General features: G+C 40.0%; 1 protein-coding gene across 3 annotated transcripts in view; it reads right to left on the bottom strand.

Moving 5' to 3' along the window:
• LOC306966291 (nuclear receptor coactivator 2-like) overlaps positions 1-21,245 on the bottom strand; it is a 55,680-nt gene that overhangs the window by 10,459 nt on the left and 23,976 nt on the right. For 2 of the 3 annotated variants that reach the window (XM_079560999.1, XM_079561001.1), the window contains exons 5-16: positions 18,259-18,436; positions 16,329-16,529; positions 15,141-15,242; positions 14,932-15,072; positions 12,333-12,480; positions 10,036-10,939; positions 5,790-6,012; positions 4,792-5,016; positions 4,599-4,724; positions 3,576-3,678; positions 585-747; positions 230-478 (exon numbers count right to left, since the gene is read on the bottom strand). In XM_079560999.1, coding sequence (XP_079417125.1) covers positions 230-478; positions 585-747; positions 3,576-3,678; positions 4,599-4,724; positions 4,792-5,016; positions 5,790-6,012; positions 10,036-10,939; positions 12,333-12,480; positions 14,932-15,072; positions 15,141-15,242; positions 16,329-16,529; positions 18,259-18,436 — 2,763 coding nt within the window. The remainder of the gene's footprint in view (positions 1-229; positions 479-584; positions 748-3,575; positions 3,679-4,598; positions 4,725-4,791; positions 5,017-5,789; positions 6,013-10,035; positions 10,940-12,332; positions 12,481-14,931; positions 15,073-15,140; positions 15,243-16,328; positions 16,530-18,258; positions 18,437-21,245) is intronic. The other variant, XM_079561000.1, reaches the window with a different exon arrangement.

Below are 21,245 nucleotides of genomic sequence, written 5' to 3'. Positions count from 1 at the left end.
CTTTTATCCAGAAGCTTTTGGACTGGGGTAAAGCCAAACTGGAGAAAATGTGCTCGGTTCAGGTGGGAGTTAAGGGGTTAAAAATAACGTACAGAGCTGATGTCGTGCTGTGCTGTTGTTTAAAACAAACATCATAAACATCAGTGTTTTCACCTGCAGCTTCTCAGCTATATTTAGTAAAACAGGGAATAATGACTCTGTATCCACATTAACCTGTGTAAAGTCTCACCAGTTGTGCCTGGAGCCGGTGCTGGAGCTGCAGCCTCAGGTTGTTGGGCTGGGGGGGCCCGGGCTGGGTGGGGGCGGTCGGTCTGTGCCCGGAGGGCCTCATCATGGGCGGGTAGGCGACCCTCTGCTGCCCCATGTGTGCGGGCATGGCAGTGCGGTGGTAGGAGGACTCCGGGGGCAGCGAGGTGTAGCCCTGCTGCTGGAGGTGATGGGGGTAAAGCGGGGGCTGCTCCTGCTCCGACAGGGGGCCCTGAGGGGTCACGAGGGGTCACAGTCACACAGTGTGAGGGTCAGCACTACTAACAAGCTCAGAGGGAAAAGCAGATCTGATCAGAAAACATCCGGTGAACTCTGACCTGTCCGGCCAGAGACGGGATCCCCAGCATCTTGTCGATCTCCTCCAGCCCCTCGAAGTCTTTGAGCACAGAGCACAGCTGACTCAGCAGCGCCCCCTCGTCCACGTGGGGGTCCGGCGGCAGGCAGGTCATGGCGTCCTCGTGCGGCGCGTACTGGGGCGGCCTGCACGACAGAACAGGCTTCAGTGAGCGTCAGGACAGGATCAGGGCTGCGCATGTGACACCTGCCGCTCTCCACACGTCTGGATTTAAGCTCTTTTAAGCTCTGAACTCTGGTCCGGATCTTTTATGCAGGTGTGAAAACAACAAACGGATCCTGGTGCGGATCAAAGAACCGAGACCCACTTGTTCAGGTGGTCCTGGTCTCGCTTCCAAACGGACTCTGGTCCAGTTCGCTCCAGGTGTGAACATAAATCCAAAACAACTGTGGGAAACATGCGCCTTTTTGAGCTTAACAAGCCACCGTAGCAAGGCCTTCACTGATGCTAATGCTAACACTGGATGGAAGTTACAAACAATGAGGCTGCGTCTGAAACGAGCAGATTGGTGAGAGCTCTTACGCTAAACCGGATGTGCGTCAGCGTCCGCCATGACAAGATGCTTCCGAATTGTGCTGTCAGTTAGGAAGTAGTTAGGAAAATGAGCCTTGATGCTAACTATCATAGCCACTTTAGCATAGGGACCTCTGATGCTAACTATCATGGCCACTTTAGCATAGGGACCTCTGATGCTAACTATCATAGCCACTTTAGCATAGGGACCTCTGATGCTAACTATCATGGCCACTTTAGCATAGGGACCTCTGATGCTAACTATCATAGCCACTTTAGCATAGGGACCTCTGATGCTAACTATCATAGCCACTTTAGCATAGGGACCTCTGGTGCTAACTATCATAGCCACTTTAGCATAGGGACCTCTGATGCTAACTATCATAGCCACTTTAGCATAGGGACCTCTGATGCTAACTATCATAGCCACTTTAGCATAGGGACCTCTGATGGTAACTATCATAGCCACTTTAGCATAGGGACCTCTGATGCTAACTATCATAGCCACTTTAGCATAGGGACCTCTGGTGCTAACTATCATAGCCACTTTAGCATAGGGACCTCTGATGCTAACTATCATAGCCACTTTAGCATAGGGACCTCTGATGCTAACTATCATAGCCACTTTAGCATAGGGACCTCTGATGCTAACTATCATAGCCACTTTAGCATAGGGACCTCTGGTGCTAACTATCATAGGCACTTTAGCATAGGGACCTCTGGTGCTAACTATCATAGCCACTTTAGCATAGGGACCTCTGGTGCTAACTATCATAGCCACTTTAGCATAGGGACCTCTGATGCTAACTATCATAGCCACTTTAGCATAGGGACCTCTGATGCTAACTATCATAGCCACTTTAGCATAGGGACCTCTGGTGCTAACTATCATAGCCACTTTAGCATAGGGACCTCTGATGCTAACTATCATAGCCACTTTAGCATAGGGACCTCTGGTGCTAACTATCATAGGCACTTTAGCATAGGGACCTCTGGTGCTAACTATCATAGCCACTTTAGCATAGGGACCTCTGGTGCTAACTATCATAGCCACTTTAGCATAGGGACCTCTGGTGCTAACTATCATAGCCACTTTAGCATAGGGACCTCTGATGCTAACTATCATAGCCACTTTAGCATAGGGACCTCTGATGCTAACTATCATAGCCACTTTAGCATAGGGACCTCTGATGCTAACTATCATAGCCACTTTAGCATAGGGACCTCTGGTGCTAACTATCATAGCCACTTTAGCATAGGGACCTCTGATGCTAACTATCATAGCCACTTTAGCATAGGGACCTCTGGTGCTAACTATCATAGCCACTTTAGCATAGGGACCTCTGGTGCTAACTATCATAGCCACTTTAGCATAGGGACCTCTGATGCTAACTATCATAGCCACTTTAGCATAGGGACCTCTGATGCTAACTATCATAGCCACTTTAGCATAGGGACCTCTGGTGCTAACTATCATAGCCACTTTAGCATAGGGACCTCTGGTGCTAACTATCATAGCCACTTTAGCATAGGGACCTCTGATGCTAACTAACCGGTGATTAGGAGCTATGTGCCATCCCACAAGCCACTGCGCCAATCCCTCCCACCCCCCTCGCCCCCACCCTCGAGTGATTTGATTGACAGGAGCACATTTAATAATAATAATTTAAAAAGTAAGATTCTGCACAGGCCAAACTTTATAAAAGTGATAAATCCATGTCGTCGTCCCCACAGCTCAGTCACATGTCAGTGTTAAAGAGGAAACTCAGGAAACAGATTAAATGCTTTTGTTTTCATTTAGTAGAAACTTGGATCATTTGCTGCTGTAGCTTTAAGAAACAGCTGTTGAATAAAATATAAAAATACTAAAGGGAAATGTTTGGATCATTTAGATTTATGATCCAAACAAACAAATGTCTTTGTTTGTTGGACACTGTACACTAGGGGGCGACATGCACTTTTGTTTGGCCTGCACTCCACCAATAACTTTAAAGAAGAAGAAAAACAGCTGTTGGTGATGTCACTTCCCTTTCCCCTGTTTAAAGACGGACGGATTGTTCAAAATGCAGCTGAAGCTCTAGTTCCCAAACGGCACAGATCTAACAGTCGACCCATGAAAGGTTCAGGATTAGTTGCTGGTGTTAGAGCTTAGAGGCTATGATGTGATGGTTTCAGACGCAGCCTCAGACATGGACAGACCTGGAGCCTCGAGGAGACACTGAGCCTCCTGGATATTTGGGCCGATGCTCTAACACAACTGCGAGAAAATACACAAATGACGCAGAGGCTTCGAGCGACTCCTGAAGAGCCGCGACAAAGTGGATAAAACTTGGCCAAACTTAAATGAAAGTACGAGACACATTAAAGATGAGGAGGAGCAAGACCAACAGTCAAGACCCGCTGGCAAAAAACAGTCTAGCGGACGCTCTGGTTCCTGCACCTGTTTTGGTTTCCGTAGTGATCCACGCTCATCATGCGGTCGGGCCACGGCACCGTCTGATTGGGCGGAGCCTGAGGGTAACCGGAGCTCACCATCTCCATTTCTGATCAGACAAGAACACTCACTTATATAAAGACAAATGTTATGGTTTCATTACTAACAATACTGTCTCCTCAAGACCAGACGCTGAGGGTGAAGAGGGAAACGTTCAAATGTAGAAACTTTAGCTGTAGATAAATTAAAATCTATAAAATTATCCTGATTTTCTCCGTAGCGTCTGGCCTTAACCTCTTACCACCCGCCTGAACCAAATACATTCTGTCCCACAAAACTGATCTTTTTCCTCGCGTTGTTGCTGTGTTGAGTCACCTTTTGTATATTTTATTTGTTTTTATTGTGGTCACATTTTTGTTGATTTTTTTGTCACATTTTTGTCAATTTTTTGTCAATTTTTTGTTGAATTTTTGTCACATTTTTGTTGAATTTTTGTCACATTTTTGTTGAATTTTTGTCACATTTTTGTTGAATTTTTGTCACATTTTTGTTGAATTTTGTCAAATTTTTGTTGAATTTTTGTCAATTTTTTGTAGAATTTTTGTCACATTTTTGTTTAATTTTTGTTTAATTTTTTGTTTAATTTTTGTTACTTTTTGGTTGAATTTTAGTCACATTTTTGTTGAATTTTTGTCACATTTTTGTTGAATTTTTGTCACATTTTTGTTGAATTTTTGTCACTTTTTGGTTTAATTTTTGTCACTTTTTGGTTGAATTTTTGTCACATTTTTGTTGAATTTTTGTCACATTTTTGTCACATCTTTGTTGAATTTTTGTCACATTTTTGCTGAGTTTTTGTCACTGTTTTGTAGCGTTTACATCCTTGTTTTCTTCTCATTTTTTGTGGCTGTTTTGGTGCTTTTTTCCCCAAGCATCTTTTTGATTTGGGTAAAGCCAAACTGGAGAAAATGGATCCGTTCAGGTGGGAGTTAAGAGGTTAAACCCGTGACTCTGGCGTGTTTCTCTCACCGCTGCCCATCATCTGCAGGTTGATCCTGTTCGCCGCCGCTCGAGAGGCCAGGGCCGGGTTCATGTTGGGGGCCATTCGAGCGGCTCCGTGGGGCCCCTGAGGCCCCCAGCCCTGCCCCATCATATCTGTGTGGACAAAGACAGGGGTCAGAACTCACAGACAGAGCGATGAAGACGCCAGAGCGAGTCGTACCCGCGCAGCCCATGGCGCTCTGCGACGCCATCTGCGACGCCATGCCCGCGTGACCTCCCATCATGCTTTGCTGCTGCTGCAGGAGCGAGTACGAGGCTCCGGCCCGGGCCTGAGGAGGGAAGGCTCTGCTCATGTTGTTCTCCATGGACAGGCTGCGGACAGGAGGGGGCGCTCTGCCCGACGGCACGGCTCTGGGCCCGCTGTACCCGGCTGCAACAGAAGAAGCTTCATTTAGTAATAATAAAAACAAATAACAAATAACAGATAACGATAATAATAATAATAATAATAATAATAATAATAATAATAATAATAATAATAATAATAATAATAATAATAATAACATAAAAATAATAATAAAATAAAAATAATAATAAAATAAAAATAATAAATAAATAATAATAATAATAAATAAAATAAATAATAATAATAATAATAATAATAAATAAAATAATAATAAAAAATAAAAAAAATAGTAATAATAATAATAATAATAATGATAATAAAAATAATAATAAAATAAAAAATAATAATATTAATATTAATAATAATAAATAAAATAATAATAAAATAAATAAAATAAATAATAATAATAATAATAGAAATAATGATTATAAAAATAATAATAAAATAAAAAATAAAAAAATAATAATAATAATAAATAAAATAATAATAAAATAAAAAATAATAATAAAATAAAAATAAATATATAATAATAATAATAAAATAAAAATAATAATAAAAATAATAATAATAAATATAAATAATAATAAATAAATAAAAGAAGAAAAAAATAATAATAATAATAATTAATACAAATAATAATAATAATAATAATAATAATAATAATAATAATAATAATAATAATAATACATTTATTGCACAGGACATTCACCGAGAAATTTCTAAGTGCGACAGTAAAAATGTGATTTAACAACAAGCTTCTGGACCACCTTGTGACATCATCAGGTGGCTGCCACAGCAGTCTGAGCTCTGACCTGGGGCGCTGGTCGGGGGGAAGCCGCGGTGCTGAGCGGAGGAGCTGCTGCTGAGCTGAAGCATGTCGTTCATGAGGTTTTGTTTGTCTCCAGACGGGGCAGAGGGGGCCGGGGGGGCACAGGGGGCAGAGGGGGGGCAGGGGCGAGGCTGGGGCTGAGGCGGGAACACCGTCTGCTGGGCGCTGTTCTGAAGGTCCTCCAGCAAATCCTCCAACTCACTCGACTGAAACACATTCAAACGTGTCAAGTCAAAGTCTGTCTTCAGTTTCATAACATGTGGTAGCTTATGTGTTAGCTTCTGTCTTAGCTTGTGTGTTAGCATGTGTGTTAGCGCGTGTGTTACCTTACAATGAAAACAAGGTGTATTCCATAAAAAAAAATTTCTTTCTCAAAAAACTTCCAATGTGGTGTCCCTCAGGGCAGCTGTTTAGGGCCCACACTTTTTTCAATATTTTTATTACGATAAACTTTTCAAAATGTCTCGTCTTTAATCCCATAATTTCTGTGTTAGCAGGTGTGTTAGCGAGTGTGTTAGCTTGTGTGTTAGCAGGTGTGTTAGCTTGTGTGTTAGCGTGTGTTAGCTTGTGTGTTAGCTTATGTGTGTTAGCGTGTGGGTTAGTGTGTGTGTTAGCGAGTGTGTTAGCATGTGTGTTATTGTGTGTGTTAGCGTGTGTGCTAGCTTGTGTGTTAGCATGTGTGTGTGTTAGCTTGTGTGTTAGCTTGTGTGTTAAGATGTGTGTGTTAGCTGGTGTGTTAGCTTGTGTGTTAGCTTGTGTGTGAGCTTGTGTGCGCTACCTTGTGTGTTAGCGTTTGTGTTATCGTGTGTGTTAGCTTGTGTGTTAGCTTGTGTGTTAAGATGTGTGTGTTAGCTGGTGTGTTAGCTTGTGTGTTAGCTTGTGTGTTAAGATGTGTGTGAGCTTGTGTGTGAGCTTGTGTGCGCTAGCTTGTGTGTTAGCGTTTGTGTTATCGTGTGTGTTAGCTTGTGTGCTAGCTTGTGTGTTAGCATGTGTGTGTGTTAGCTTGTGTGCTAGCTTGTGTGTTAGCTTGTGTGTTAGCTTGTGTGTTAGCATGTGTGTTAGCTTGTGTGTTAGCTTGTGTGTTAGCATGTGTGTTAGCTTGTTTGTGTTATCGTGTGTGTTAGCCTGTGTGTTAGCTTGTGTGTTAGCATGTGTGTGTGTTAGCTTGTGTGTTAGCTTGTGTGTTAGCATGTGTGTGTTAGTTGGTGTGCTAGCTTGTGTGTGAGCTTGTGTGTGAGCTTGTGTGTGCTAGCTTTTGTGTTAGCATTTGTGTTATCGTGTGTGTTAGCGTGTGTGTTAGCGTGTGTGTTAGCGTGTGTGTTAGCATGTGTGTGTGTTAGCTTGTGTGCTAGCTTGTGTGTTAGCATGTGTGTGTGTTAGCTTGTGTGTTAGCTTGTGTGTTAGCATGTGTGTGTGTTAGCTTGTGTGTTAGCTTGTGTGTTAGCTTGTGTGCTAGCTTGTGTGTTAGCTTGTGTGCTAGCTTGTGTGTTAGCTTGTGTGTTAGCTTGTGTGTTAGCTTGTGTGCTAGCTTGTGTGTTAGCTTGTGTGCTAGCTTGTGTGTTAGCTTGTGTGTTAGCATGTGTGTGTGTTAGCTTGTGTGCTAGCTTGTGTGTTAGCATGTGTGTGTTAGCTGGTGTGTGAGCTTGTGTGTGAGCTTGTGTGTGCTAGCTTGTGTGTTAGCGTTTGTGTTATCGTGTGTGTTAGCATGTGTGTGTGTTAGCTTGTGTGTTAGCATGTGTGTGTGTTAGCTTGTGTGCTAGCTTGTGTGTTAGCATGTGTGTGTGTTAGCTTGTGTGCTAGCTTGTGTGTTAGCTTGTGTGTTAGCTTGTGTGTTAGCTTGTGTGCTAGCTTGTGTGTTAGCTTGTGTGTGAGCGTGTGTGTTAGCTTGTGTGTTAGCTTGTGTGTTAGCTTGTGTGTTAGCTTGTGTGTGTGTTAGCTTGTGTGCTAGCTTGTGTGTTAGCATGTGTGTGTTAGCTGGTGTGTGAGCTTGTGTGTGAGCTTGTGTGTGCTAGCTTGTGTGTTAGCGTTTGTGTTATCGTGTGTGTTAGCATGTGTGTGTGTTAGCTTGTGTGTTAGCATGTGTGTGTGTTAGCTTGTGTGCTAGCTTGTGTGTTAGCATGTGTGTGTGTTAGCTTGTGTGCTAGCTTGTGTGTTAGCTTGTGTGTTAGCTTGTGTGTTAGCTTGTGTGCTAGCTTGTGTGTTAGCTTGTGTGTTAGCGTGTGTGTTAGCTTGTGTGTTAGCTTGTGTGTTAGCTTGTGTGTTAGCTTGTGTGTGTGTTAGCTTGTGTGTTAGCGTGTGTGTTAGCTTGTGTGTTAGCTTGTGTGTTAGCTTGTGTGTGTGTTAGCATGTGTGTGTTAGCTGGTGTGTGAGCTTGTGTGTGAGCTTGTGTGTGCTAGCTTGTGTGTTAGCGTTTGTGTTATCGTGTGTGTTAGCATGTGTGTGTGTTAGCTTGTGTGTTAGCATGTGTGTGTGTTAGCATGTGTGTGTGTTAGCTTGTGTGCTAGCTTGTGTGTTAGCTTGTGTGTTAGCTTGTGTGTTAGCTTTTGTGTTAGCGTGTGTGTTAGCGTGTGTGCTAGCTTGTGTGTTAGCTTGTGTGTTAGCTTGTGTTAGCCATTTATGAAGTTGTGTTGCACATGTCAACTCCTTATAACTGTATTGTGAAGTAACGTCACTTTTTGCTGTGTATTTATATTTCTACTACTGCAAAAGTTGTATGAGCGGAGAGAGGGGGCGGAGTTAACTGAATCAAAGCGTCATGTCTTCCAGGTTTGCAAAATACCCCTAGAAAATACTTATATTTCTCACAAACATGAGTGCTCCATAGTGGTAGAGGAACAATATATGATATAAACGCCTATACTTTACTTTGGGACGGCTAAAATAGCAGATACAGATTTTTTAAAAGATCTTGTATAAACGTTGGCTCAGTGAAGACAGAATCCTGAATCCTCTCCCACGCGCCGCAGTAATATTCAGTCTAAGTGAGTGTTTTTGAGACGCCGCTCTCGCATGTTTGTGTTGACGGTTCGGTGAAGCGGCGCTCGGCGACGGGAGCTTCCTGTGGTCATTAAACTGATGAACTCGGAGCTAAAAATAACCGCGTGAATGAGATCGCTGACGAACAGTGGACACAAATCAGAGGCACGTTCAGCTCCAGCCACAGAGCTCCTGGTCAGAGGCGGAGCAAGATGGAACGTTTCTGTCATTTTACGTAGAATAAGGTATTTTATGTATAAATGTAATGTGATATTTTCAGCGACGGAATTTAAACAATAGACAGAGCCAGGTTTAACCTCTTAACTCCCACCTGAACCGAGAGGATCTTTTTCCTCACGTCATCAGATTTTTCTTCCATCATTTTTTGTTGGGTATTTAACTCAATTTTGTGACACATTTTTATCAATTTTTTGTAATTTTTTTGTCACATTTGTCACATTTTTTTGTAATTTTTTTATCACATTTTTATCACATTTTTGTCATTTTTTGTCATTTTTTCATCCATTTTTTAATCACATTTTTGTCATTTTTTCGTCAATTTTTGTCAATTTCTTGTGACATTTTTGCCACTTTTTCATCCATTTTTTGTCACTTTTTTGTCATTTTTTTGTATTTTTTGTCAATTTGTTTGTATTTTTTGTCAATTTTTTTGTATTTTTTGTCAATTTTTTGTAATTTTTTTGTGACATTTTTGACATTTTTTCATCAATTTTTGTCACATTTTGTCACATTTTTGTCATTTTTTTTGTCAATTTCTTGTGACATTTTTGCCACTTTTTCATCAATTTTTTGTCACTTTTTAGTCACATTTCCATCATTGTTTTCGTCTCAGTTTTGTTGCTATTTTCACAGCTTTTTTTCCAGAAGCTTTAGGATTGGGGTAAAGCCAAACTGGAGAAAATGTGCTCGGTTCAGGTGGGAGTTAAGGAGTTAAATGTGTGGTTTTATTTTGTGACATATTCGTTACAACGATCAGAGGGACTTTGGATCTTGTTAAGTTTTTGAATAAGCTCTTTATGAGTGAAAAAAAGGAAATGACCATATTTGGATTACAGCGTCATCTCGCTCACAGCCTTTCCTGCTACACGTGGATACCAAACATGTCAGTATTTGTGAATGAATCATGAGAAATGGATAAATCTCCGAGTTTGTTTTGTTTTGTTTTTACTCAGAGTTAAACCTAAGACGCTAAAGAGGAAGCACCATCATGTCCGTGCCCTTTGACCCCTCACCTGCTGCGCGGCGTTGTACCCGTGGTCCGGCCGCTCCTGCTTCACGGCTTTGGGCGCCTCGCTCGCCTCCATCTTCAGCGCCTTGTCCAGGACGCCGTTATCGTCTCTGTCCAGCAGGTACCGCAGCAGCGCGTTGTCCTTCTTCTTGGGGCTCCCCGGCGGCTCGTGCTTCCGGTCGCCCTCGGCGCCGCCCGCCTCGCCGCCGCCGCCGCCGCCCGCCTCCGCGTCCTTCCCCGTGGCCTCGGCCGTCAGCTTGGCCAGCTCCACGGGGGACGAGCTGTTCTGGAGCAGCCGGTGCAGGATCTTGTGCTTCTCCTTCAGAGACGACGACTGGTGGCCGGCGTGCCCCGCCCCGCCCGCCTCCGCGTCCTTGCCCAGCTCGTCCGAGGCGCTCCCGGCGGGCGAGCACGGGTCCCCGGCGGCCGCGGCGTCCGGTTTGCTGTTGGTGAGCAGCTGTAAGAGTTTGGTGTGGCCTTTGGCGTTCAGCAGCTGGCTCGGGACGTCCTCCGGGTCCTCCTCCGCCTCGTCCTTGTGCCGCTCCTCGCCCGGGCTGGGTTTGGCGGCGTGCGGCGGGCTCTGCGGCGCCGACTTGGGCGAGCCCGGCCTCTCCGGCTTCGACGTGCTGCAGACGGAGGAGGGCGAGGGTCGCGGGGAGGGGCTTCTGCGAGGCGCGGGGGGCGAGGCGGAGGAGGCGTGGGCGGCCGACGACACGTAGGGGCTGCCCAGAGACGGGGGCGGCGGCGAGGCCAGGGAGCGGTCCAGGGAGGAGGTGCAGGAGGCGCAGGAGCCCGGGTCCGGGGCCGAGGAGACGCCCGTGTCCGGGGAGAGCGCGGAGGGAGAGAAGGGCTTCGCTCCAGCAGGGGGCGCTGACGTGTCGGCCGTCAGCTCCGGCATGTTCTGCTCCCTGTGGACGACAAACCAGGAAGTGATGCTTTTTGTTCATCGAGGCTTTAAACACGCACTTATACAGACTCTTTAACCTCTTTACTCCCGTCTGAGCCAAGAGCATTTTCTCCAGTTCAGCTTTACCCAAATTCTGTGGGCCAGTGCAACGCCTCATTTGAAAGCTAAGTAATTTTTTTGTAATTTTTTGTCAAATAGTACATTTTTTGTCAATTTTTGTCACATGTTCATCATTTTTTGTAAATTTTTTGTAAATTTTTCGTCATTTTTTTGTCACTTTCTGTCATTTTTTTGTCCTTCTTGGTCAATTTTTTGTCATATTTTTGTCACATTTGTCATATTTTTTTTGTCTTTTTTTGGTCATTTTTTGTCAATTTTTTTTGTCAATTTTTTGTGACATTTTTGCCACTTTTTCATCATTTTGTTGTCATTTTTTTGTACATTTTTTGTCATTTTTTGACAATTTTTTTGTCCGTTTTTTGTCACATTTTTGTCACATTTGTCATATTTTTTAGTCCTTTTTTTGTCCTTTTTTGTCAATTTTTGAACATTTTTTTGTCCTTTTTTGTCATATTTTTTTGTCAATTTTTTGTCAATTTTTGTTACATTTTTGCCACTTTTTCATCATATTTTTGTCAAATTTTTGTCAAATTTTTGTCAATTTTTTGTCAAATTTTTGTCAGTTTCTTGTCAATTTTTTTGTCACTTTCTGTCACATCTTCATCATTGTTTTCGTCTCAGTTCTGTCACTATTTTCTCACCTTTTTTCCAGAAGCTTTTGGATTGGGGTAAAGCCAAACTAGAGAAAATGTGCTCGGTTCAGGTGGGAGTTAAGGGGTTAAGCACCCCCCTGAGATTGCCAAAGCACCCCCAAAGATTTTGGCCACTAAATCAAAGGAGCACTAGTTATGTCAAAAACGTTCCTTGGACGTTTAAAGAGGGGGTATTCTGCTTTTTTCAGCCACATAGCACCAGTCTATATCTCACTACAATGATGAGCAAACCTTCTGCTGGTCTGTAAATGCAGTAAATTAGAATAACTGCCTTGTATAAAATGTCTCTCTCAAAATGGCTGTAGTGAATGTCTTGAAATAGGCCTCTGTCTCTTTAAGAACCTCTGAGCCTTTAGACACGCCCCCTCCACACGCTGTCTGTGGCATCAGTGGGGAGGGGGTTCTGCTGAGGAGCAGTGGTTGGTTACTCGGCTGGTGACCAAAGCTCGGAGGCGTCTCCAGGAGGTGGGGGCGTTCCTAGGAGGACTCAGGCAAACCTATCCCTAAAATGGCCGCCATCAGAGTTTTTACAGATTACTCAGAAATACGTGAATGTGCCAAGGCAACACTTCAGGCATGTTTTTAATGAGGGAGTGACATAATTAGTGTGAGTGTTCGTACCTCTGGAGAATGTGCAGCGACATGTAGAGCTGCGGTTCGTTGGTGGACGGAGACCGCACCAGTTTGCTCTTAGTGTGAGCCGACACCAGCGTCCCGTCCGACAGAGAGAACCTGTAGAGGGGGCTGAGGGCGTGGCCCATCCGCAGCACTGGGACAGCAGCACAAAACAAGAGCATTACAGGTTCATCACATTCACCAACGAGGACACAGTTCAGGACCAGACATGTGATCAACCTCTTAACCTCTTAACATTTCTCCAGTTCAGCTTTATCCAAATCCTGTAGGCCAGTGTAAGATCTACAAAACTCATCTAAATGGATCTTTTTCCACACGTCAGATTTTTTTCCATTTCAATTTTTGTAACTTTTTTGTAATTTTTTTTTTCAAATAGTAATTTTTTTGTCACATGTTCATCATTTTTCATCATTTTTTCCATCATGTTTTAATCATTTTTTTTGTAATTTTTAGTAATTTTTTTTGTCCTTTTTTCGTCAATTTTTTGTACATTTTTCTTCATTTTTCTTCATTTTTTTTGCCAATTTTTGTCAATTTTTCATCATTTTTTTGTCAATTTTTTGTAAATTTTTGTGAAATTTTTGCCACATTTGCTTCATTTTTTTGTAAATTTTTTGTCAGTTTTTCATCGATTTTTCGTCATTTTTTCGTCATTTTTTTGTAAATTTTTGTGACATTTTTGGCACTTTTTCTTCATTTTTTTTATCATTTTTTTGTGAAATTTTTGCCACTTTTGCTTCATTTTTTTGTGTCTTTTTTTTTAGTCATTTTTTGGTCAATTTTTCGTAAAATTTTCGTCAATTTTTGTGAAATTTCTGCCACTTTTGCTTCATTTTTTTTTTCATTTTTTCGTCCATTTTTCGTCCATTTTTGTGATATTATTGACACTTTTTCTTCATTTTTTTGTCATATCTTCATCATTGTTTTCGTCTCAGTTTTGTTGCTATTCTCTCACCTTTTTTCCAGAAGCTTTTGGATTGGGGTAAAGCCAAACTGGAGTAAATGTGCTCGGTTCAGATGGGAGTCATAACGGGCCGTGCTCTGATATTCAGTTGGACACTCATTCGAGAGCGGGGAGACAGATCGACTACAAAATCAAAACAGCTGCTGAAATGAAAATGTCCCAAATCGAGTTATGTCCAGTGTAAGGAGACGATTTACATCTGTCCAGGTGTTATGGATGAAAAAGAGCCTTTTGGCTAAACACAGAAATGTTCATTAATGTACGGAGTCCCTGTCAAATTAACCTCTTAACTCCCACCTGAACGGATCCCATTTTCTCCAGTTTGGCTTTACCCTAATCAAAAAGATTCTTGGGGAGAAAAGCACCAAAACAGCCACAAAAAAATGAGAAGAAAACAAGGATGTAAACGCGACAAACATGTGACAAAAACTCAACAAAAAAAGTGATAAAAATGTGACAAAAATGCGACAAAAATGTGACAAAAATGCGACAAAAATGTGACAAAAATTCAACAAAAACTCAAAAAAAAAGTGACAAAAATTCAACAAAAAAGTGACAAAAAAGTGACAACAATGTGACAACAACTCAACAAAAATGTGACAAAAATGCGACAAAAATATGACAAAAACTCAAAAAAAATGTGACAAAAATTCAACAAAAACTCAACAAAAAAGTGACAAAAATTCAACAAAAAAGTGACAAAAATGTGACAAAAATGTGACAAAAATTCAACAAAAATTCAACAAAAATTCAACAAAAACTCAACAAAAAAGTGACAAAAATTCAACAAAAAAGTGACAAAAATTCAACAAAAATTCAACAAAAATGTGACAAAAATTCAACAAAAACAAAAAAAAAAGTGACAAAAATTCAACAAAAAAGTGACAAAAATGTGACAAAAATGTGACAAAAATTCAACAAAAAAGTGACAAAAATTCAACAAAAATTCAACAAAAATTCAACAAAAATGTGACAAAAACTGAACAAAAGTGACCAAAATAAAATAAAACATAAAAAAGGTGACACAACACAGCAACAATGCAAGGAAAAGGATCCGTTTTGTGGGTCTTAGCTTTCAAATGAGGTGTTACACAGGCCTATATAATGGCCAAAGAGGACAGAATGCATTTGGTTTAGGCGGGTGGTAAGAGGTTAATAAATACATAAATGTAAAGAAATGTGGGGAAACAATAGGGGGGAAATAGAAAAAGAAATAGGGAATAAATATTTTTAAAAATGGGAAAACTGAGGGGGAAAAAATTATAAATTATAGGGGAAAACATTTGTAAAAACAATACGAAAACAAAACAAAAACAAAGGAATAAATGGGGATAAAGCAGAGAAAAAATGTTAGATAATGGGGTGGAAAATTGGGGGGAACAAACTGTGGAGAGTTTTTTCCTGCCGTTTTGTAATCTGTTTAGGACAATTATCTTTTCTAGTGAAGAGCGATGTCAGTTTAGATGTTTGCTGCACATTTTTACACGTTTTGAGGGTTTGCAAAAATGTAGCTTCATCCTCCTTATTGTCCCCACAGTTTTGAGATATTACTTTTTGTCTCAAGAGTCAGTTCCATCCGCTTGTTCCTGACGGTGTAGTTCAGTGTGGTGGAGTTTGTACCTTCCTGCTGGTGTTTCTTGGCGAAGGACATGTCTCCGTCGTTCTGCAGGTGGAAGCGTTGGATGGAGCGGCGGACCAGGTCCTCCCAGCCCGGCCTCATGGAGGCTCTGAGGAGGCTGGTGTCCAGAGACGTGATCTTCCCTAAAGGCAGAGGCAGCGTGAGAAACCGGTGTGAGAGTCTGTGTGAGTGAGGGTTTAAAGCCTCTGACCCTGCAGGTCCTGGCGGGTGGTGAAGCTCTCGTAGGTGGAGCTCACGGGGCGCTCTTTGATGGGGACTCGTCGCGCCACACAGATCAGACACGACTGGAAATCTGGAACAGGTAGAAGAGTTAGAACCAGGGCTGAACGGGAAATAAGAAAAGCAATTCAAAGAAAGGTCTGATTGATGATGTCACGCATACTAATGAGGCTTAACCCCTTAACTCCCATCTGAACCGAGCACATTTTCTCCAGTTTGGCTTTACCCCAATCCAAAAGCTACTGGAAAAAAGCTGTGAAAATAGCAACAAAACTGAGACGAAAACAATGATGGAAATGTGACAAAAAAGTGAGAAAACATTGACAAAAAAGTGACGAAAAATTGATGAAAAAGTGGGAAAAATGTCACAAAAAATGGAACAAAAAAAAGGACAAAAATGTGACAGAAATGTGACAAAAAAAATTGACAAAAAAGGACAAACAAATTTATAAAAAATGACAAAAAAATTACTATTTGACAAAAAAATTGACAGAAAGTGACAAAAAAATGACGAAACATGTACACAAAAGGACCAAAAAAATTATAAAAAATGACAAAAAATTATGAAAAAAATGACAAAAAAATTGACAAAAAAATGGTCAAAAAAATTGCCAAAAAAATTGCCAAAAAAATTGACAAAAAAATGACAAAAAATGACAAAAATATAACGAAAATGTGATAAAAAATTGTAAAAAAATTGACAAAAAAATGACAAAAATGTGACAAAAAAATTGACAAAAAAATTGACAAAAAAATTGACAAAAAAATTGACAAAAAAATGACAAAAAATGACAAAAATATGACGAAAATGTGATAAAAAATTGTAAAAAAAATTATAAAAAAAAATGACAAAAATGTGACAAAAATGTGACAAAAAAAATACAAAAATTTAATACAAAAATGACAAAAAATTGGACAAAAAAATTCCAAAAAAGTTACAAAAATTGACAAAAAAATTGACAAAAAAATTGACAAAAAAATGGACCAAAAAAATGACAAAAAAGAAAAAAAAAAATGGACAAAAAAGTTACAAAAATGAGTTGAATACCCAACATAAAAATTATGAAAAAAAAATGTGATGACGTGAGGAAAAAGATGCTCTCGGTTCAGGCGGGAGTTAAGAGGTTAAATAAAGAATAAACGACTTGTGAGTCCGTACCTTCTCCCTCCTCTTTGATGGACTGCGGCTCGGACACGGCGAAGCACTGCATGGTCTCGTATTTCTGCGGCCCCGGGTCCTGCGTGTCCGCGGGGGCCCCGGGGGGAGGCGGGGGGCCCCCGTCTGAGCCCGGGTTGATGAGCATGCGGCAGGTGAAGGTGTGGCTGTTCCTGCTGGAGGCGTCGCTGCAGCGCGGGCTCACTGCCAACACGGGACACGAGGTTTAGAAACGTTTAACATGTTTTCTCCTGTTCTACAAATACAAATACAAATAAATTACAAAAATCCAGCAAAAAATGGCAAAAATCCAGGAAAAAAATGGCAAAAATCCAGCAAAAAAATGACAGAAATCCAGGAAAAAAGTGACAAAAATCCAACAAAAAATGGCAAAAATCCAGGAAAAAAATTACAAAAATCCAGCAATAAAGTGACAAAAATCCAGGAAAAAAGGTGACAAGAATCCAGCAAAAAAAGACAAAAATCCAACAAAAAATGGCAAAAATACAGCAAAAAATAGCAAAAATCCAGCAAAAAATGACAAAAATACAGCAAAAAAGTGACAAAAATGCAGCAAAAAATGGCATAAATCCAGCAAAAAAGTGACAAAAATCCAAAAAAAATGGCAAAAAATCCAGCAAAAAAGTGACAAAAATCCAGCAAAAAATGGCAAAAATCCAGCAAAAAATGACAAAAATCCAGCAAAAAATGACAAAAATCCAGCAAAAAGTGACAAAAATCCAGCAAAAAAAAAAGACAAAAATCCAGCAAAAAAGTGACAAAATTCCAGCAAAAAATGACAAAAAAACAGCAAAAAAGTGACAAAAATCCAGCAAAAAAGTGACAAAAATCCAGCAAAAAAAGACAAAAATCCAGCAAAAAAAGACAAAAATCCAGCAAAAAAAGTGACAAAAATCCAGCAAAAAAATGTCAAAATTCCAACAAAAAAAGACAAAAATCCAACAAAAAAATGACAAAAATCGAGCAAAAAAAGACAAAAATCCAGCAAAAAAGTGACAAAAATCCAGCAAAAAAAGACAAAAATCCAGCAAAAAAGTGACAAAAATCCAGCAAAAAAAAGACAAAAATCCATCAAAAAATGACAAAAATCCAGCAAAAAATGACAAAAATCCAGCAAAAAGTGACAAAAATCCAGCAAAAAAAAAAGACAAAAATCCAGCAAAAAAGTGACAAAATTCCAGCAAAAAATGACAAAAAAACAGCAAAAAAGTGACAAAAATCCAGCAAAAAAGTGACAAAAATCCAGCAAAAAAAGACAAAAATCCAGCAAAAAAAGACAAAAATCCAGCAAAAAAAGTGACAAAAATCCAGCAAAAAAATGTCAAAATTCCAACAAAAAAAGACAAAAATCCAACAAAAAAATGACAAAAATCGAGCAAAAAAAGACAAAAATCCAGCAAAAAAGTGACAAAAATCCAGCAAAAAAAGACAAAAATCCAGCAAAAAAGTGACAAAAATCCAGCAAAAAAAAGACAAAAATCCAGCAAAAAAAGACAAAAATCCAGCAAAAAAGTGACAAAAATCCAGCAAAAAAGTGACAAAAATCCAGCAAAAAAAGACAAAAATCCAGCAAAAAATTACAAAAATCCAGCAAAAAAATGTCAAAATTCCAACAAAAAAAGACAAAAATCCAACAAAAAAAAAGACAAAAATCGAGCATAAAAAGACAAAAATCCAGCAAAAAAAAGACAAAAATCCAGCAAAAAAGTGACAAAATCCAGCAAAAAAAGACAAAAATCCAGCAAAAAAGTGAGAAAAAAAATCCAGCAAAAATGTGACAAAAATCCATAAGGGAAATAAAAAGTGACGACAATGGCAAAGGGTTTTATTTAGGGACGTTTTAGTTACAAAGATTTCCTAAGAAAGAAAGAAAGAAAGTTTGAGCGAGGAGGAAACTGGACCCAAATCTCACCCAGGCTCTTTGGCAGCAGGTTCTTGATGAACTCGGCGTGGTCCCCCACATGGAGAACGCTGTAGACGCTGGTGCCCATCAGCGCCTCCTGCTGGTAGTGCAGATACTGACTCACGTTCTCCGACACAAACACGATGTTCCCCTCCATGTTCACCACGAAGAAGAAGCCGTCCAGCGCCTGAGGAGAACAGCTCAGAGTCATCTCAGAGGGAAACACGAAACCATCACAGCCATTACAGCCATCAAAACCATCACAGGGTCAGAGGGAAAGATGAATAAACCACGGCTTCTTCTTCTTTGTAATATTAATCATTAACTTTGAGTTCTTCCCTCAAAACTTCACTCAAAAACTGCCAAAGCTTTATTTCACAAACGGAGATGGGTCAAATGCAGAGAACACGTTTCACTGTACAGTATAAATGCCAAATAAAGCACCTTAACCTTTGTGCAGCGACATCATGACACAAACAGCGCAGAGTTTAGCCTCGTGTGGCCCTGGTTTCTTTGTTTAGTCCTGGTTTTGCTAAGATAAGATAAACTTTAGTAACACCAAAGGGAAAGGACTGGGCTGCAGGGATACATGACAGAACGCTCACTCAGAAGCACATCTACAGTGTCTCCGTGTTGTTAACAGCCCGTTTGTTCCAGTTTAACCTCTTACCACCCGCCTGAACCGAATGCCTTCTGTCCTCTTTGGCTATAGGCCTGTGTAACACCTCATTTGAAAGCTAAGACCCACAAGACTGATCTTTTTCCTCGCGTTTTTGCTGTGTTGTGTCACCTTTTTAATGTTTTTTTTTGGTCACATTTTTTGTTGAGTTTTTGTCACATTTTTTTTCGTTGTTTTTGTACATTTTTGTCATTTTTTTGTACAATTTTTTTTTGGTCATTTTTTAATTAATTTTTTGTCTTTTTTTTGTCACATTTTTGCACATTTTTGTCCTTTTTTTTTGGTTTTTTTTTTTGTGGCATTTTTGTGACATTTTTGCCACTTTTCCATCCATTTTTCGTCACTTTTTAGTCACATTTCCATCATTGTTTTCGTCTCAGTTTTGTTGCTATTTTGTTGGGAACATTTTTCTGACGTTTTTCTTACTCTCAGCGTTAGATCTGGATAAAACGTCAACCATCTGCCTGCATTATGTTTTAATACATTGTTTATAATATGTCGTCTACATTACAATAAATAAACACGTGTGGGAATGTGAAGCTCCACCAATCAAAAGCCTCGTAGTCGATCATGGGACTCCCGAGCATCCTGGGTAATGTAGTTCTAGGACGAAGGCTCGCAGTTAAACTAGATGGATCTCAGACGGGCTTTTTTCACCTGCGTCTGACTTTATTCCAAATCACTACTATCTCAAAGCGAAGGGGGTTTTACTTCAGGAGAGGAGGCGGGACTGTGGAGCTCTGTAGTGTCCTGTACAACTGCTCGAGCAAAGTTATGGAACAATGAAGAACATTTGAATATCAGGAGCGTCCACAGTGAACAGCCTCATGTTTTCCCACAGCTCGGGCAGCGCCGTGTCTTTAGTCAGGTCTATAAATACCGGCTGCTCCTGAGGGTAATCTGTTTATCTGCAGGTATTTACTGTGCACCGGGACAGTGCTGCGTCACAGACTGAGGCCGCGGCGACGCCTCAGCGACGCCTCAGCGACTCCTCAGCGACTCCTCAGCGACGCCTCAGCGACTCCTCAGCGACTCCTCAGCGACACCTCAGCGACGCCTCAGCAACTTCCTCCGCCACCATTAAGAACTTTCTTTCCCACGTTACACTCTCAGTATCTCCTCCATATGACGCCTACATTTTGGATTTTTTGTCAAATTTTGGTTGAGTTTTTGTTGAATTTTTGTTGAATTTTTGTTGATTTTTTGTTGATTTTTTGTTGATTTTTTGTTGATTTTTTGTTGAATTTTTGTCACATTTTGGTCACATTTTTGTTGAATTTTTGTCACATTTTTGTCACATTATTGTTGAATTTTTGTCATTTTTTTGTCACATTTTTGTCACTTTTTTGTCACATTTTTGTTGAATTTTTGTCATTTTTTTGTCACATTTTTGTTGCATTTTTGTCACATTTTTGTTGAGTTTTTGTCACATTTTTGTTGAATTTTTGTCACATTTTTATTGAATTTTTGTCACTTTTTTGTCACTTTTTTGTTGAATTTTTGTCACTTTTTTGTTGAATTTTTGTCACATTTTTATTGAATTTTTGTCACGTTTTTGTTGAATTTTCGTTGAATTTTTGTCACATTTTTGTCACGTTTTTGTTGAATTTTTGTCACATTTTTGTTGAATTTTTGTCACTTTTTTGTTGAATTTTTGTCACATTTTTATTGAATTTTTGTCACATTTTTGTCACATTTTTGTCACGTTTTTGTTGAATTTTTGTCACTTTTTAATTGAATTTTTGTCACTTTTTTGTCACATTTTGGTTGAGTTTTTGTCACATTTTGGTTGAGTTTTTGTCACATTTTTGTCACATTTTTGTTGAATTTTTGTCACATTTTTGTTGAATTTTTGTCACTTTTTTGTTGAATTTTTGTCACATTTTTGTTGAATTTTTGTCACATTTTTGTTGAATTTTTGTCACTTTTTTGTCACATTTTTGTTGAATTTTTGTCACATTTTTGTCACATTTATGTCACATTTTTGTTGAGTTTTTGTCACATTTTTTTCACATTTTTGTTGAATTTTTGTCACATTTTTGTTGCGTTTGCATCCTTGTTTTCTTCTCATTTTTTGTGGCTGTTTCTCCCCAAGAATCTTTTTGATTAGGGTAAAGCCAAACTGGATGAAATGGGATCCGTTCAGTTGGGAGTTAAGCGGTTTAAACCCTGTTAGCATCATAGCTACTGTTTGGACATGGTTTAGTCGCTAATGTAGGAAAACTGCTCCTAAATATTGGGCCTAATTCAATTCAAACACTTTAACTATGAGTCAACAGTCTAAACCAGGGGTGCCCAAAGTCGCCAGAGGGTGACC

The sequence above is a fragment of the Gobius niger genome (genome assembly GCF_951799975.1).
Source record: "Gobius niger genome assembly, chromosome: 8".
In the NCBI taxonomy this organism is placed as follows: Eukaryota; Metazoa; Chordata; class Actinopteri; order Gobiiformes; family Gobiidae; genus Gobius; species Gobius niger.
Note: the sequence above shows the minus strand (reverse complement) of the source record. Positions and strands in the feature narration are given on the sequence as shown.